We start from the raw sequence: 18998 nt of genomic DNA, 5'->3' as shown, positions 1-18998 counted from the left end.
GAAACTACCTTAGGTAAAAATTTAGGGTGAGTGCGGAGTACCGCGCGGTCCTGCAGGAGCTTAGTGTAAGGCGGATAGGTAACTAGGGCCTGTAATTCACTAACCCTGCGAGCTGAAGTAATAGCCAAAAGGAATAACACTTTCCAAGTGAGATATTTAAAGTCACAGGAGTGCAGAGGTTCGAAAGGAGGTTTCATAAGACGACCAAGAACCAGGTTAAGGTCCCAGGATGGGGCCGGAGGACGCAAGGGCGGCTTTAGATGGAGCAAGCCCTTAAGAAAGCGTGATACTAGGGGTTGTACTGAAATAGGATTACCCCCAATACCGTTATGGAAGGCGGCTACCGCACTGACATGCATTCTGATAGAAGAGGTTTTAAGACCTGATTCAGAGAGATGCCATAAATAGTCCAAGAATTTGGAGATTGGACAGGAAAGGGGATCAAGGGACTGAGAAGTGCACCATGATGTGTACCTTTTCCATTTGTATGAGTAAGACTTTCTTGTGGAAGGCTTTCGTGAAGCTATCAGGACCCGAGAAACGGAAACTGAAAGGCTGAAGGACTAACCTTTCAACATCCATGCCGTCAGGGACAAGACTTGGAGGTTGGGATGGAGGAGGCATCCGTCGTTTTGAGTGAGCAGATGCGGGTCCTTTCCCAGAGGAATGTGCCTGCGGATGGAGAGATCCTGGAGTATTGGAAACCATACTTGGTGTGGCCAGTAAGGTGCTATCAGGATCATGGTTCCTCCGTCCTGGCGTAGCTTCACGAGAGTCTTTGACACAAGAGGGAGTGGAGGGAATGCATAGAGCAGACCGGTTGTCCACTTGAGGGAGAATGCATCCCTCGGCCGAGAGTGCTGGCTCCGAATGAGAGAGCAGTAATCGTCCACTTTGTGGTTCTGAGGGGACGCAAAGAGGTCTATGCGGGGAGAACCCCACTTGTGAAACAGAGAGGTCGCTACCAGAGGATCGAGTGACCACTCGTGTGGTTGGAAGACACGGCTCAGCTGTTCTGCCAATACATTGTCTACTCCCGGCAGGTAAGTGGCCCTGAGGTACATGGAGTGGGAGAGGGCTTCCGCCCAGATCTGCGCAGCTTCCTGACACAGAAGGAAGGAGCCTGTGCCTCCCTGCTTGTTTATGTACCACATGGCCACTTGGTTGTCCGTCTGGATTAAGATTATCTGATGAAAGAGATGATCTTTGAAAGTGCGGAGCGCATAGCGGATTGCTCGAAGTTCCAGGAAATTGATCTGGTGTTCGGCTTCCTCTTTGGACCATAACCCTTGGGTTTGAAAGTCGTCCACATGGGCTCCCCAACCGATGTGAGAAGCGTCGGTGGTTAGGATTACTTGCGGATCCGGTGGAAGAAAGGGTAAGCCCTGAAGGAGGTTGACCTGAGTCGTCCACCAGGTTAAGGATAGGCGCAGCGCTTGTGTGACTGTGACTATGGAGGACAGAGGCTGAAAAGCTTGAATCCATTGGTGTCGTAGAGTCCATTGTGTTACTCTCATGGCTAGTCGGGTCATGGGAGTGACTTGAACCGAGGATGCCATGTGCCCTAGGAGAATGAGGAACTGGCGAGCCGTGGCAGTGTTCTGAGACTGGAGCTGGCGAGCCAGGGACATTAGGGTGTGGACCCTCTGAAGAGGAAGGTAAGCCTTTGCCTGTAAGGTGTCCAAGTCTGCCCCAATGAAGGATAAGGTTTGAGACGGGACTAAGCAAGATTTCTCGTAATTGACGAGAAACCCTAAGGAAAGGAGTGTTTGAATTGTCAATTTTAGGGAGGATTGAGCTATCTGTTGGGTGGAGGCCCTGATTAGCCAATCGTCCAGGTATGGGTAGACGTGGACACCTTCCTTCCTTAGGAATGCTGCTACCACTACGAGACATTTGGTAAAGACTCGTGGGGCAGAAGCTAGACCGAAAGGGAGGACACGGTATTGATAATGGTCGTGGCCTACTAGAAACCGCAGATATTTGCGATAGGATTGTGTGATCGCAATGTGGGTATAAGCGTCCTGGAGGTCGAGAGAGCACAGCCAATCCCCTCTTTGTAGCAGAGGGAGCAGCGCGCCTAGGGTTACCATTTTGAACTTCTCTTTTTGAAGGTATTTGTTAAGGGCTCGAAGGTCCAAAATGGGACGTAGTCCCCCTGATTTCTTTGGTATTAGGAAGTATCTGGAATAGAATCCCGTGCCTCGTTGAGAGGGAGGAACGGGTTCTATAGCATTTGATTGCAGAAGAAGGGATACTTCCTGTTGTAATTGAGCCAAATGGGTGGATAGACTCCACGCTTGAAGAGGCGGGGAGTCTGCCGGAAGAGTTATGAAGTTGAGGTGGTAACCCTGTGCGATAATTGTTAGCACCCACTGATCTGAGGTGATCTGCAACCAAGGTTGTAGAAAATGGTACAGTCGACCTCCTACAGGGATGTCCGGAAGAGGGGTTTGGCATGTGTTCCCTACAGGGGAGTCAAAGGCCAGCCGCAGGCCCAGGAGGAGGGGCTACAGTAGGCCTTTGTTTCCTAGGCTGACGCGGCTGAGGCCTAGTAGAGGATCGAGCTGGACGAGGCCTGGCCGATGGAGGGTAATAACGGCGTGGTCGAAAGAATGACTTCTTAGAGTCTTTCTTTTGCGGTTGCTTGGAGGTCAGCTCAGGTGGGACAGATGAGAGTTGTTTCAACGTCTCATGGTGGTCTTAACTCCGCCACAATCTGCTGAATTTGCTCTCCAAACAAATTATCGCCTAAGCAGGGTAAATCAGCAAGACGATCCTGAACCTCTGGGCGAAGGTTGGATGATTTTAACCAAGCCCAACGTCTGGCTGAGATGGCTGTGGCTGAAACTTTTGTGGAAGCATCGAATATGTCGTAGGCAGTCCTAATCTCGTGCTTCCCTGCCTCAAATCCCTTGTGAAGAAGGGCTTGAAGCTGCGGTTGGTATTGGTCTGGCAACGTGTCAGCATAGTCTTGCATCTGCTTAAGGATGGCTCTGTTGTACTGAGTCATGTAAAGTTGATATGAAGCTATGCGTGAAATCAACATAGCTCCATGATAGACTTTCCGTCCAACACTATCTAGGAACTTGTTGTCCCTGGTAGGTGGGGTAGAAGAGTGTGGCTTAAGACGCTTGGCCTTCTTCTGCGCGGACTCAACCACAACAGAGCGATGATCCAGTTGAGGTTTTTGGAAACCTGGTGCTGACTGGACAAGGTAGGTGGAGTCAGCTTTTTTGTTAACTGGGGACACTGATGAAGGAGATTCCCAGTTTTTCTTGAGCAGATCCAAAAACACCTGGTGTATAGGGATGGAAGCGATGATTTTTGGAGCATCCAGAAATTGAAGGAGTTCCATCATCTGGTGTCTGTCATCAGCTTCAGATTGTAGTTGAAAAGGTACAACTTCTGACATCTCTTTCACAAAATTAATGAAAGATAGATCCTCAGGAGGAGATCTTTTTCTACTCTCTGTAGGAGATGGTGGCGAAGGCAAATCTGTGTCAGAAGATGTATCATCATCATCACCCCAGGTATCGTAGGGATCAAGTGGGGCTTGTAGCCCTGATGGACCTGGCTGAGGCTCTGAAGGCATCGATGGAAACCGAGGTGGAATCGGTGCCGTAGGTGGAACCAGAAATGGCATCGATGGCTTCGGTGCTGCCGATGGAATCGGTGCCTGGTGTGGAATGGATGGAACCGAAGGATATATCGGTGGAGATATACCAGAAGGCACCGATGGAACCACCCCAGAAGGGGGAATCCGGAACGGTGTTTCTCCTGCCGATGAAAATCCAGTCGGAGACGGTGGTGTTGTCGATGGTACTGGAATCACCGATGGAAGGGCCGTCATGAGCGCCTCCATGCGGCTCAGTAGCGGTGCTAGCGCTTGTATCAACGGCTCGGTGGTCGGTTCCCTCCTCGGTGGCGAAGCCGGTGCCGGTGTCGGGGGGCGGCACTGGAACCGGTGCCGGAGACGGTGCCGATGGAGGTTGCAATTTCTTCATCGCTTTCTCGATGGCCTCCTGGACCAGCCGGTCCAGTTCTGCCCGGAGACCAGGGGTAACCATACCCGGCTCGACGGGAGAGGGAGGCTGAGGCAGGGCCGGAGGGACCACCGTAACCGGTGGGATCACGGCCCCCACACCCCGGGAGGGTGAGGGTTTCCTCGATGCCGGCGAACGAGACGTGGAGGGTGTCCGGTCTGTTCGCGGCTTCTTTGTCGGTGGCTCGGCTTGAGCAGAGGTCGATGGCTGTGGATCCTCGACAGGCCGAGACTTGTGCCGTCGATGGCGGTGCTTTTCCTTCCGATCCCCTCGCCCATCCGGGGAAGGGACGGGAGTCGACGGCCGAGAAGCGATCGATGGCGGACGGTCACCGGAGGGTTGACGATGATGGTACAACTTCGACGGTGCCGGTTCCGATGACGTCGATGCTATCGATGGCGTTGGGGTGGGTGCATGGAAGAGGAGCCCCATCTTCTCCATCCTGGCTTTGCGACCCTTGGGTGTCATTAAGGCACATTTGGTGCAAGTCAGGACATCATGCTCACTACCCAAACACATTACACAAACCCTGTGGGGGTCTGTGATGGACATAGTCCGGGTACAATCCGGACAACGGCGGAACCCCGTTGCCATGGCCTGAAGCCAAAATTTAGGCTGGGGATCGGTAAGTGCCAACAGGCCTCAAGGGCCAAAATCGACGGTAGTCGATGGAAAAAGGCAAAAAACTTACCGGGTTCCATAAGATGACTAAAAATTTGTCGAAGGGAGACCCCTGAGGGGCAAATTTTCTTAGGAAATTAACTTCCAAATTCCTGTCAGGAACGTGGTTAGAGAGCTCCTTTCACCGCGTGGCAACTGCTGCGCGGAAAAAAGAAGACTGAAGGGAGACCCCTGCTGGCTGCAGGGTCAGTGCCTTGCTGGGCATGCCCAGTAGGGGCCAGTCAAAGTTCTGTTTAAACTTTGACAGAAGTTTTCCGTGGTGGGCTCCATCCTCGATGTCACCCATTTGTGAGGACAACCATCCTGCTTGTCCTGTGAGAAAGTAATAATGTTTCTGTACTATAGTGCTTTCTAAAACCAAATTGATTCTGAAAGAGCATACCATTTTCTTCCAAATAATCCGTTAGTTGTTGCAATACTACTTTTGCCATAATTTTGGCTAGAAAAGGTAGTGACAAAATTGGTCTGTAACTGCCTAATGTGTTTGGTCAATGTCTTGCTTCTTTAGTATAGGTCTGATGGAAGCTCTTTTTAGAGAAGATGATATTGAACGACAGGTTGACTAATTTAGTTATCGTGGGCGAGATCTTGATGCATGCATCTTTCCAAGCAGTAGTTGGAATGGGATCTAGAGGGCAACTAGCTGGATTCATTTTTGCAATGATTTGCTGGACCTCGAGTTCTGAAGTAAGTGCTAAATTATGTCAAGTTATGTTGGATATGGTCTGGTATACAAGTTGTGTCTTTTGTACAGGGGGAAGCATTTTTGTTAATTTTTCAATTTTGTTAAAGAAATCAGCAAAATTATTGCATTTTGATGGCAATAGGCCATTGTTATTCAGATTTTGGGTGAAAGGTTTTGTAAGATGTTTTACTGTGGAATACAAAAGCTTTGGATTAAATTTAATTACATTGATTTTACTAGAGTAATACTTTCTTTTTTGGCTTGGTTAATAAGAAGCTCGATATTTTCCTAGATGTGCTCTAAATATCCCCAAATTCTAGGTGTAGTAATTTTTCTCCATTTATGCTCTAGACTGCATAGAACATGCTTACATTTTCTAATGTCATCACTATACCAAGGGGTATTTTTTTCTTTTGTGATCTATAGTTTTATTTTGGATTGGGCTAATTTCATTAACAATTTTTAAGATGATTTCATCCCATTTTTCTATGGCTGTAGGGGTGTTATCATAGATTAACTCTTCAAAACAATCTGGGATTTTAGATTTAAGGTTGTCAGTTTTGTTTGTCTTTCAGTATGATACATGCTGTTTATGGTAACCTTTGTTTGTACCTGAAGTATGTAATCCCACAGCGATGATTATTAATTTATGGTCAGACCATGGGACAGTGGTTAAATTATCAAAATTTGTGTGTATGAATATTAAGTCCAATTTATGTCTGGCCTTGTTACTTCATTTATTTCTTGGTCCCATCCCAGGGATTCCATAGATTCAAGAAATATCATTCATACTACTGATTTAATTCATGCATCAACATGTAAGTTAAAGTCTCTTAGGACAAAAGTTGAAAATGGATCAAGAGAACTACTAGCTAGGAATGGGATGCTTGAATGGCTCCTTTTGCTACTAGGCTCTCTACTTCTTTCTTCAAGAGGGATTTGGTCATGTACCTCGGCGGCGGGGATAATCGAGGCAAGCTCAGGGGAGAGTTTAACTGTAAGCGGTAGCCCTGTTGAATTATTTTCAATACCCATGGTTGTGGAGGTTGCGGGCAAGTTTGCTGGTAGACTGGTGTCCTATGCTGGGTGTATTGTTTGTAGGGCTTTCGTTGGTAAGATGGTTTTTTTGTACTGTGAGAACAGCCATCTGAACGAGGTGGGTGGTCTGTTTGCAGTGTGAGGGTTTGCACCACCCCTTTTTTTCTTTGTTTTTTGCGCTACTGCTAGTTTTTCATGCACGTCCTAATTGCACTCGCTCGTAAGCAGGCAATCCTACGGCCGCTATAGAAGATGATGAAGTTCTTGAAGTTGTTTCGAAAGCCTTGTAAAAGGAACGGAGGAGATGCCGAATGCCTTATTTTTATGGGACTTGGCTTCAGTCGGCTTGGGGTGCTTGGTTCGTTGTTTCGGTTGCCCCGCCATTTGTAGACCCTCTGATGACACTGGTTTGTATGTGTCTCTATTTTGGGGTTTTGGGTCTGGCGACGACTGCATGGAATGGCGAGGCAATGGCACATAGCTGCCTGATGGCGAGGATACCGTCTCTGCATCACACAGCCTTGCAATTTTTTCGGCCCTCTAATGCTGGGCCCTGGGAGACATGCGTTCATAGTCCCTATAGGTGGACTCGTCATGGTCAGGACCAAGGTAAAGGTAACAGTAATATGTCCATCTGTTGCAGACAATGTGGCCGCACGATCAGTATTTGAACCCCGGAGCATTTTTCAACATCTTCCTAGCACTGAAAAGTGTTGTTTTGGGGGTTTTTGTTTCTTTTTTTTAAACTAACAAACAGACCGGGTCATTCATCAAGCTGCAATGTGGCCTTATTGTATGGTTTAGGGCCTTATCGCGTGTGATAACGCCCTACCACACGCAATACTGGCTGCATCGAGGCGGTACTATTCAAGTTAAGGGAAGGGGAGGAGTGTGGGTGGGGTTTGGATGGAGTTATGTCCCGGCAGCGTGGCAGGCGATAAAGTTATCGCCAGCAGCACTGTGGGAAGTAACTACACCTTTTTCCATGGCGCTATGGGAGTATTAGTGTGTGGCATGGCCACACACTATCTCCCCCCCCCCCCCTGCCACTTGTTTGTTTGCGGGCCATCATTCTGCTATAAATATAGAATGATGAATCTAGGCCTGAGTGAGAAGATTCGTGACTGATCGGTAACGCGGAAAAAATGCAACAGAAGAACTGATGATTGAGGTAATCACGCGGAAGCATCTGCACATGGGCAGAGCGTCAAACTCTACTATTCTGAGAAGGTTCCGAGCTGCATGCCGCCGAATAACGTCGCACCCAAGACAGCATGGCTATTTCACTCGGCTTATCGATGGAAAATGACATTTTAGGGTCTGGTGTAAATTTCAGTGTTTTCTTTTCATAAGCAGGGTTGTTACCGTTTGAGTGCTGGCAGTTATAGCAGTTTTAATATGGCATACTTACTATATTGAAATTGTAATTAATTTTATTTGTGGCTTTTTGAGGGCCAAGCCCATAGCTAACACACATTACAATAGACCTAATACCAATTCCAAGGGTCCTTTTTTTTTTTTTTTTTTTACTTATTTGCAGGGTTTTACAGCACTGCATGTAGATATAATATACATGTTGTAAGTGATTATACTTAAAATGTTCTTGTTCATGCAAAATCTATCATCATAAATGCAAAATTTGTATTCATTTATTTATTTAAATTGTGTGTGGGAAGGGTGGCAAGCTGTAACTTTTGCCCAGGGTGCCTAATACCCTTGCACCGGCCCTGCAACTTCTCCCCTCTCCTTCAGGACAGGTGGAAGGGGGGAAAATAACAGAAGATGAAGGATCCTTGCAGGCTGGGCTGGAGCAGGAGCAGAGAGTGAGCTGAGGCGAAAGGCAGACAGGCAGGCATTCTAGCTTTCTTCAAAAAATTGAATTAAAAGCTAAGAAAGCTTCAGGAATGTTGATTCTGCAGCAAGTTTTTATTGTGTAGCAATAAGCTAATTATGCAGTTTCTACCTGCAAGCACACAATCACAGGAGCCTAAGGGCACTGTCAATAGTGCTCCAAGATGCATCAGTTAGATCCTAAAATCTTAATGAACTACAGGTACTTATTCTTCTTTACAGCAAGTTAATCAACATTAGAGAGAAAATAAGTGATATATTAATTTCATATGTGAACAGTCAAATGGCAATCAACAGGTTTACTTCTATACTAAATGATAAATTTACTACCATAATTTGAATGATATGCATCCAATGAAAAGCTACAGCGACAACAGGCTCTTTTCACAAATGAAAGTAAACAATGAGGAAGCAATAGTAATACGTGAACATCTTACCCCAGATATAAGAAACACTTTACAGAAGTCCAAGACAGGCAAAATCTGCAAAAAGCTGGCAGCTTCTAATGTATCCTGAAGATTGTCCATATTCAGGGAAAGTTTTGCAGTATAAATGAAATCAATAATTTTCTTTAGACCTATTTTGTTCACACCATGAAGCTTAATGCACATTAAATCTTGTTCTTTCATTCCACCTAAGTGAGAAATTAAAATAATTACCATTATTCTAATTATAACACTGAAATAATTTCTGAAAGTACTAGAATGTATTAAATGCAGCAATAAAGATACATGAAATGTTACATTTTCAAGAATAAAAACAGTTAAGTCCAATGTTTTAAAAAATGTACTAGGCATATAAAATGTAATGTGAAATGCTGCCTTCTTTTCTAACTAAGCATAACTGAGCACAGCTGCTTAAAGATAATACACCTTTCTTTCAAAATATATGGTGCATGGAAGACAAAGCACTAACATATGCACAGCCTTAAAGGAGAACCTATGTTTACCTTAAAGTTTTCTCTGTAATCAAAATTTTGTTGCCTTATTTGTCTCTCTGGTGGTCATGCACAAATCTGATTTCATTTTTACCAAAATGGTTTAATTTTGTATTCTTATATTTCTGTCCATTGTACTTAAAAATGTCGTCTTCTGAGATAATTATAGCATAAATTGCTGAACAGTTATACTCTGAATGTACTGGGTAGAATTAAATTATTATTCTGAAGACAATCAATATAGCAACAGCCAGATTTCCTTACATCCAAAACTGAATAGCTACAGTAAGCAAAAGGACTGTTCAATAACATAATACTTATTTCAACTAAACTATGAAATAAATATATCTGAACTAGCTGATACTGAGTAAAATACCTGTGAGGTCCCTATTCAATCCCTTCCTTACCAACCAAACCCAGCAAAATATAACCCCCTCTTCACCCCAACCCCAAAATTCTCTCCCATCGTAGCACACTCAGACACCTGTCCTAAGCCTGAGCCCAGAACTCTTTCCCCGGTATACTCTGATCATTCAACCCAACCTGAGCCCTGTACTATCTCTATCCCATCTCAATTCTACCACAAACCACTTCAACCCTGCTCCCTAGCCAAAATCCAAAACTCCTCACACCATTCCCACCCCAACCCTTGCACTCTCTGACCCCCCTTCCCAGCTGATGCCTCCTCCTTTCTCTCCAGTTAACCCCAGCACTCACTTCACTCCCTTCCCTAGCACACTCTCTCTTCCCTTCCTTCACCTCCTTCCCTGATATTTGCCATCCCCACTCCCAGTTCAATCCCATTTCCTCCCCCTGTAACCTGACCCAAGAAAATTTGCTATTTTCTCCCTCTTACCCATATGTTTATTTCTCTGGTTCCATGGCTCTCTCTTCCAGGTTGCCTATCACTGTGACACTTGTCGATACCGCGATTCTCTGCTTTCCTGTGGCTCTGCCAACAGGCCCTATATCCGCTAGGTGTATAAGCTCCTCAGCAATGGGTAGGCTGTGCATGCGAAAGCATTTGTAGCCCAATAGTTCCCATGTATATTGGTCTCACAGCAGAACACAAAAGTGTAACTTAGAACTTACACACACGCGCATTCTGAGCTATGTGACTTGCTTGGCAAGTTCATGCTTATGTTCCGAACAATGCATGTATGCTTCTCCGTGGCCAGCAGGGTGTGCATGCGCATTCTGCCAGTTCCCAAGACACATCACTTTAGGATAAGCGTATTATACATAGAATGTAATAGTTTTGTTTCCATCTAACAGCAGACATTGGTAGATAAGAATTATACATTATTATAAGTCTTTATTTTTATAGCGCTGTTGGATGTATGCAGAGCTGTACAATGGTGATAAGTATACAGGTACAACCATAAGCCGTTCATTACTGTGTTAACTGTCACTCCATGCAGTTACCCCACCATGCATTCTGTTAAGGGTAGTAACTGCTGTGCCATGCAGTTTACCCCATGCACCCTTTTCTTTATTCCCAACCTCTAGCCTCTAAGGATCCACAGGGTTTATCCCAAGCTCTTTTGAATTCATTTATTGTTTTCATAGGATAATTCCATGGCCCAAAGAGCTTACAATATAGATGGATACCAGAGGCAATGAGAGATAAAGTGACTTGCCCAAGAAGGGTCAGTAGGAGAAGCATGATTTGAACCCTGCCTTCCTTGGCTTTCAACCCATTGCTCTAGCCATTAGGCCTCTCTTCCTTCCAAGGACTATCTGATCTGCCTACACTTCTGTAGCTGAGATTATCTCTGATCTGTTAGTGTACAAGCTTCACCAATTTTATTTTTCTGGCTATGGCAATCAGCCTTCCATATCCTCTCTTTTTGCCCTTAGCCACTGCTCTAAAAATCTCTCAGTTGTACATGCTTGACCATCAGCAGATTACCACTTCTTATCCCTAGCTGGTAAGTGAAGCCAAGTTATCCTGCAGCTTATCCTAGAAAAACTGCAATGTGCTCCCAATTCTAAGAATACATGAAAGCCTTGTGACATTTTTCTATAAAAGACGGCTCTCTCTCCCTCCTTTTTGGGCTCTCTATTGTTCCATATGATTGTGCATATTGGTCTCTACATTCAGGCTGCTCCCATTTCTGTTACCTACTGCTCTCCCACCTACCCTTGCCACTACCTTCTGTATCTGCCCCAAGAAATCCCTTCATGGTTTTGACTACCAGCTATGCTGTAGGCTATTGTGAATTTTTGTTGTAAAGCACCTAGTATTTTAGATAGGTGGGATATACATTTCATAAATAAATAAATGTCTAATTAGCTAATAAATGACTAGATGAAAGAAGAGTGGGAGGATAATTATTTATTGCTATGCTTACTGGACAGGCTAGTTGAGGTTGAGGTGTTTATTATGTATATTTTTATGGGGTTTTGTTTTTTTATTATTATTATTGTAACCACTTTTGAGTGGTTTCCTAAGTAAGTGGAAATCAAGTTGAAATATTTAAAAAAAAAAAAAGTTAATGGATTTATACTCCAGAAACGTGCACAACCTTTCAGTTTAGTTATATATTAACCCTCACCAAATTCTCTGGCCACAAATTCCACATCTTAATTGTATGCTAACCGAAAAAAACACTTTCTTAAAATTTGTTTTAAATCTGCTACCTGTTAAGTTTCATACAGTGTCCCTTATGCCTTGGTACTATTTGAAAAGGTAAATAACCATTCCCCTATTAACCAGTTCCACAGATGATTTTAGAAACTTCTAGCCTCCATGCTGATGAGCATTAACCTGTTTAGCCTTTCTTCTTAAGGCAGCCGTTCCATTCTATTTATTATTGCTTTTGTAGCTCTTCTCAGTACCCTCAGTATATCTTTTTTTGAGATAGTGCAGAAGTGCACATACATCTCCAAGTGTGGTTGCACTATACATACAGTGGCATTAAAACATTCAGTTTTATTCTCTATTGCAGGGGTGGTCATCTCCAGTCCTCAAGAGCCATTAACGAGCATGGTTTTCAGGATATCCAAAATGAATATGGCATGAGATAGATTTGTAAACAGAAGCAGTGCATGCAAATTTATCTCATGCATATTCATTGTAAATATCTTGAAAACCCAAAGTGTATGTGGCTCTTAAGGACCAAAGTTGGCCAAACCCTGCTCTATTCTTTTCTGAACAATGAGTTTTACTTACACAAGAGATCAATACTACTACATAGCAGCCAGATACCCCCCTCTAAGTATGGCTCTGTTTTTTCCAGTCCCTGCAGTGCCTCAGAGAATACATACTGTTCCATGACATGACATCTCTGAATCTTCACATTACTCAGCCATTGTTCTACTACTCCTTCAAGCACTATTGTATTTATGTGAGTTTCCACTTACACTTCAGCTGTCTCTTGCTCAGTTTTGCCCTCCATCTCCATCCTCCTTATGAATTCTCCCTGTGCCCCTCTCTCCCTGCATATTCCCCACTTAATAATTTACAATTAACCCATTTTATCCCAGTTCCTTGTGTCTATAATCCTCATGCGGACACACAAAGAAATAAAGACTGCTCATATTTAGTGACCAAGATTCTAGAAAGTTGTGAATTGCTACATGGAAAAAAAAAAAAGACAATACCTGTAAACATAGCCTTGAAATAATCACTAGCTGATGCCATCATAGCCCTGTGAACAGGGAAAACTTCCTCCCCATCTCCTGGCACCAATGTGACATCACAGAGCAAGCCTTCAATTCGTAGCTGGTCAAAGCCCTTGAAACAAAATTGACAAAAATAACCATTTATTTCATATTCTAAACTTAGACAATACTGGCAGGCAATAAACTTTGTCTCTATCTTAATTTCCCGCATCATTTATTTCTTTAAAAGATGGTGACACCGTCACTGTGATATACATTGCTTCAGTTACAAACATTCTTACAACAAAAATGAAACAAAATTAAAAGATACATTATTAAATTACACCACTGTATGAGGTCTTCAAGGGGCACAGCTCATAGATGAGCTATTGATGCAGCCATGGCTCTTACTTGATGAGCCTTGATAGAATCTAAGATTTGGATGCCTGCCAGAGCAGCGATTCTGAACCGGTATGTCGTGACACACCAGTGTATCGCCAAGCATTGGCAGGTATGTTGCGCACTGCAGCTGGCCCGGCTACTCTTTCTTCTCCTTCAGCCAGAGTGAGTGCAGACATCCTTGCACTGCTGCCAAAGCCCATCCAGGCTGTCAGCATGCTTAAGCCCGGACGGCAATGACACCAGTATTAGTGGGAGTTGGAAACTGCAGCATTGACTTTTTTTCTTCCCACCCCCCCATGGCCCAGAAGAAGAAGTGATGCTCAGCGGGGCATACGGGAAGAAAGAAAGGACATGCTGCATTCAAAAGTCGTGGCAGCATTGACCCAAGTAGCAATGCCTGGCCCGGAGAAAAATAGCTGACGATCTGCAATGGGAGACAGCAGATCTCATGGCCGATGGGAGTGTGAGTGAGTGTGAGAGTGTGAGTGAGTGTGTGTGTGGTCAGGGAGCAGACTGGCGTGTGAGAGACTGGTTGGGGAGCTGACTGGTGTGTGTGTGCTTAAAAGAGGCAGAGAGACTGGTCTTGGGCCCTAAGGAAGAGGACCATGAATTCAGAGCTTTGGTAGCCTCTGCTGCTTCTGGAGTGTGTTACTTGGCCTGCAAGGGAAAGGAGTAGGAGTTGCTGGAGAGAGTAAGTTAAAGTGGCTTTTTAAGTTCATTTTTCTTGATTGACTGCCATTTTAATTATTGGGTATTATGATGTGCCTGCTGTTTTGAAATAATTTTAGGTGTTTGGATAATTTTTATTAATTTTTATGAGTTTGTAATTGTTGGATATTATTCTATTCATAGTTGTTTTGAAACAAGTATTCTCTTTATTAGTAGAGTTTTACAATTATTATTTTATAGTTCTTGAGGAATGTATAAACAAATGTGCAGACAAAAACTGAACTGAATCAAGAAGCCAAACTTTGTAGGCAGTGCAACAATGGAAAAACAAAAACATTAGCTTTATGGTCTCTATTCTGTATTTGGTGAGGGTCTGGTCTATGCTCTGCATGTGTGACCCAGGTAAGGGTATTCTGCAAGTCTATAGTTTCTGGGTAGGGATCTATAGCAGCTTAGCTTGTTCTGTTTTCCTAATCAGAAGTGCACTGGTGTTTAGTGCCTGGTTTAATATTTGTAGTGTTGTCATTTCATAGGTTGGGTTTTTATTGTTTGAGTGTGTTCCATAACGCAGATGTAACTTTGTGCAGATTAGTTTGTGTGCATTATTGCAGACCCTGGGAGTGCGTTAGGTGCTATATTTCTGTTGCTACTTCTCCAAGTTTGCACTGCATGCAGAGTGGCTTTTTTGGGTTTCCATTCCAAGTTCTGTCTCCATATTTGTAATTTGTGGTTTTTCTGTATGTGGTGAAGTTTGGTTTTGTGTGTGTGACTGAAGTGAGGTACTTTACTAGCATGTCGGTATTTGTATAAGTCTTATTTGTTGTGTTTTCTCAATAGGACATGCATTGGTAGTGAACTGCTGTTTTCTCATAAGAAAGGCTATTGCGCCTGGTAGTAGGGAGAGTTTGTGTTGCTGTTACTGAGATGATTCCATATCAGCTTTTTTGTATGGTGAGTTAAATGGGGAAGTCCTAGCTCTGCTCTGCACCCATTGTTACGGATAGGGGGTTCCTGTGGTTGTAGTGTATGTTTATTTTTAGCCCTATGACAGTCATGTGTTCAGTGTGTCACGCATATGAGAACCTTCTGTCAGGTGTGTCCCGACAGAAAAAGGGCCGAGAATCACTCTGCAGGAGTATAACAACGTACTATACACTTTGCCAGCCAATAGGATAATGTTTGTTTGGCCACTGCAAAGCCTAGTCAGTTAGGATTGCAAGATACAAAAAGCTGCAAAGCCTGGCGATGTGGTTGAGTTCTTCTTTTGTAATAAGTCAAAGGCCTCTTACAGTTTAAGGTGCAGAAGGCCTTTTTACCATCATGTGCATGTGGGCTCGAGAAGAATGTAGGGGGCACAATGGCTCAATTAATATTAAAAGCTGATACTACTTTTGGTAAACATTTTGCATGGGTGAGGAGCTTTAACCTATTATGGAAGAACTGATTGTAAGGTGAATAATGAACTAGAGTTTAAAGTTCATCAAGTCTTATGGCTGATGTTATTGCTATTAGGAATATTGCTTCCCATGTAAGGACCTTGAGAGAAGTCAACTCCAATGGTTCAAATGGTGGCTTTATGAGTTGCACCAGAACAATACTGAGATCCCATGAAACAGGAGGTTTTATACCTGGAAGTCTAGATTGCAACAAATCTTTCATGAACTTGGGCACTAATGGATTAGTAGAAACAGATTTACTATTGATATCAGTTTGGGAAGCAGCAATGGCGGTGAGATGTACTTTTACTTGTGAAGTGCTGAGATCTGAAGTAGAAAGACAAATAATAAACAGCTTGGGCTAACATGAGAACAGGTCCAAGGAACCTCATTGACATGTGCAAAACCTTAACAATTTAAAACTGTAGACTCTTCTTGTTAATAGTTTTCTGGAGAATATTAGGCTGCTCTCAACTTCCTTTGACAAGGACAATCTGGCAATAAATGAGCACTCAACATCCAAGCTGTCAGATTGAGGGATGAGAAGTTTCAATGAAACAAACATCCCTTTCCTTAGGTTAATAATACTTGATCTGATCCCAGATAGCTTGGAGGACTGCTGGATAGCTGTACTAGATATGAGATCCAGATTTGCCTGGGCTATGCTGGAGCTATGCGAATTGAGCAGACCTGATCTTTGAGTACCTTTAGCTCTGTTCTGCATATTAGTGGGATAGGTGGTAAAGCATACCTGATACAGTATTTGTATTCCAGAAGAGTAGAAATGTCCCGTGCGCTATTCTGAGTTTGCTGGGAAGAACGAAACAGAAGTTTTCTAGTTTCCTGTTTTGTTCTGTTGCAAACTGGTCAATTGATGGAAGACCCCATAGAGAAACAGCTTGTTGGCTGTCGACTGTTGTAGAGACAATTAGTGTGGTTGAAAGACTCTGCTGAGGCGATCTGTAATGTGGTGGAAATCTCTGGATGATAGCTTGCAGGCAGTGTAGCATGATGCTGTTGCCCATTCCCATTTCCATGACCCTGTGCCCACTTGTTTGTTTGTTTACAAAGAACATGGCAACTTGGTTGTCTACCTAAATGAAAATGCTCTTCCTCTTGAGCAGTTGAGTAACAGCTGTTTGAGCATATCTGATTGCTCTCAATTCTAGAAGATTGATTTGAAATTGTTTTTCTTGGAATGACCAAGTTCCTTGAGTCCGAAAAGAACCTGTGAGGGATCCCCAACCTTATCCCTTGCCAACATTACTTGGCGTGGGATGAAACAATGATGTATCCTCTTGGAGCATGGGAGAGAGTAGTGACCAAGTAGATCTTGTTTCATTTCTATTGAAATCTGTACTTTTATAGTCAAAGATTGAGTCAGCTGGTCCCATTGTGAACAAAGATGCCATTGGAAGCAGGTTAGAGGAACTATGTGGATCTCTGCCATCACATGGCCCAGAACAACCATTGTGTCTCTGGGTGTGTAGCAGTTTGTGATCAAGTGACCTGAGAGCAGGTGCTTGATCTAAGGGAAAGAATGCTCTGTCCTCCAGAGAATCTATCCATGTGCCGATGAACTTCATTTTCTGAGTGGGAATTAAAGTTGATTTCTCAAAATTTATTAGGAATACCAGGGTCTTCAGCAGTTGACTCTGTTTGCAAGGCAGCTAGTGTACTTTCCTGTTTGCAAGGCAGCTAGGGTACTTTCCTGGGTATTAGCTGTCACCAGCCAATACCCAGGTAAGGAGAGGCTTAAATGCCCTGTTGTCATAAACATGCTGCTACTACCGCTAGGCATTTCTGAATCTCTTGCTGCTGATTACAGGCCAAAGGGGAGCACATTTTATTGATAGTGAGGAGTCCATTATAAATTGCAGATACTGCCAGTGGAAAAGATAGATGGGGATATGAGCAAATGCATCTTTTAGATCCTGGGCACACATCCACTCCCCTCTCTGGATGAAGGGAAGGATTGGGTGGAAGGAATTCATTTTGAATTTTTCCCAGAGTATGTGTTTGTTCAGGATTATCTCCAGGATGGGTCTCAGTCCCCCATTCTGGGGAATGAGGAAACAGTACATGTAGAACCCTTAACTATACAGATGGGAAGGAATTGGCTCTATTGCCTGCTGTTCAAAAAGCAACTGCATCTCCAGGAGTTGCATCAAGTGAGACAGATCTGGATTGAAGGCTGAACGATGAGGGAATGTGGGAAGCCAGAAGAAATGTAAGTGGTATAAAGACCACATGATCTTGAGAACCCAGCAATCTTTCGTGATCTTACACCACTCCTCCAGTTAGTGTTGGATTCTCTCTCCTACTGCTGAGGTTGTTTGCTGGATTAGAAGGTGGTCGAAAACTTTGTCTAGATTTGGGCTGGATTTGTTGAATAACTTTGGATTTACGACGCTCACGCTGTCTTTGAATGAGACAGACGTTACTGGTGTTGCGGAAGTAGAGGCAGCATCTGGTAATGGTGGAACTGCCGGAAAGGACATCTCTGGAAATATGGTCTTTATAAAGCGCAGTAAAAATATCTGATGGATTGTTGTTTTTCTGGTCCCACAGAGAGAGACTGGACTGCTAAATTTTTTTCTTTAATTTGTACCATTGCTTCCATGAGGTTTTCTCCAAACAGGTGTTGCCAAGGCAGGGTACATCTGCTAACTTTTCATGGACATCATCACAAAGGCTACTGGCTCTCAAACAGGCCATGCAGTACATTCCCATGCAGGCTGAGGAGGAACGAGCGGTGGTGTTAAAGGCCTTGTAGATCAAACAAATAAGATGGCATATATATTCTTTTGCATCAAAACCTAATGGAGGATATGAGGTTCCACTTTCACTGGCCAGAGGAAAAGGTTTCAATTATGTAAGTAATGCACCCTGGGTAAAAATCATTGCATTTAGCATGGAACTTTGAAACTTCTTTTTGCCAAACTTGCCTGGAAGACTGGAATCTTTCCCCAGAGGTATATTTGAGTTTATCCCCATTTTCTTTATTTTCTTTAGAGCTGTTTCTACCACAAGTGATTGATGGGGTAGCTGTGCAATTCCAAAATCTGGAGATTTTTGCACCCTGTACTTAAGGTCAAGTTTCCTTGTTACTGTGATGCAGGTAACAGGATTTTCCCACATTTTCATTTATAATTCTTGCAGGATTTGATGGCTCCACTGGTGTTTCCAGAATTTGGAGAAGACCCAAAACATTTGCGTGACCATCTCTGTCCTTTTGCACATGTACTCCCAAGGCTTTTACTAACTTGTCCATAAACATGGAATATAAAAGGCCTTCCAGGGTGATGAGTGCTCTGGCAGTTCTGCAGGAGGATCGGAAGGTAATGTCGTTGAACCCTCTTCGAAGCCTGTGGGGAGAGAATGCTAATCCAGGACTCAGATGATGACAATGTAGACTGAGGGGTCCAAAGTCAGCTCGGACGAGTGTATTCCTGGCGGGTAACCTCTGAATGGCTAGAATTTGCTGTAAGTGAAAGTCATGGGCTAGAACCTCCATGTGAAGGTTCTGATGGTGTATCCATGTGAACTAGAGACAGCAGGACTCCCACTCATGGGAATACAGCTGATATTCTATAAAGGAGACGTTGGATGATACTCTCCTTGTCTTTAGCCACTAAAGAGGTAAA

The 18998-nt window shown here is 43.8% G+C and overlaps 1 protein-coding gene across 5 annotated transcripts in view; it reads right to left on the bottom strand.

The window, feature by feature from the left end:
* The window catches only part of KLHL13 (kelch like family member 13), a 266417-nt gene that overhangs the window by 73507 nt on the left and 173912 nt on the right, over positions 1–18998 (bottom strand). For all 5 annotated transcript variants that reach the window (XM_029606698.1, XM_029606699.1, XM_029606700.1 and 2 more), the window contains 2 exons: positions 12845–12977; positions 8739–8935 (listed from right to left, as the gene is read on the bottom strand). In XM_029606698.1, the coding sequence (XP_029462558.1) occupies positions 8739–8935; positions 12845–12977 (330 nt within the window). The remainder of the gene's footprint in view (positions 1–8738; positions 8936–12844; positions 12978–18998) is intronic.

Source organism: Rhinatrema bivittatum, chromosome 6 (genome assembly GCF_901001135.1).
Source record: "Rhinatrema bivittatum chromosome 6, aRhiBiv1.1, whole genome shotgun sequence".
Classification (NCBI taxonomy): domain Eukaryota; kingdom Metazoa; phylum Chordata; class Amphibia; order Gymnophiona; family Rhinatrematidae; genus Rhinatrema; species Rhinatrema bivittatum.
Note: the sequence above shows the minus strand (reverse complement) of the source record. Positions and strands in the feature narration are given on the sequence as shown.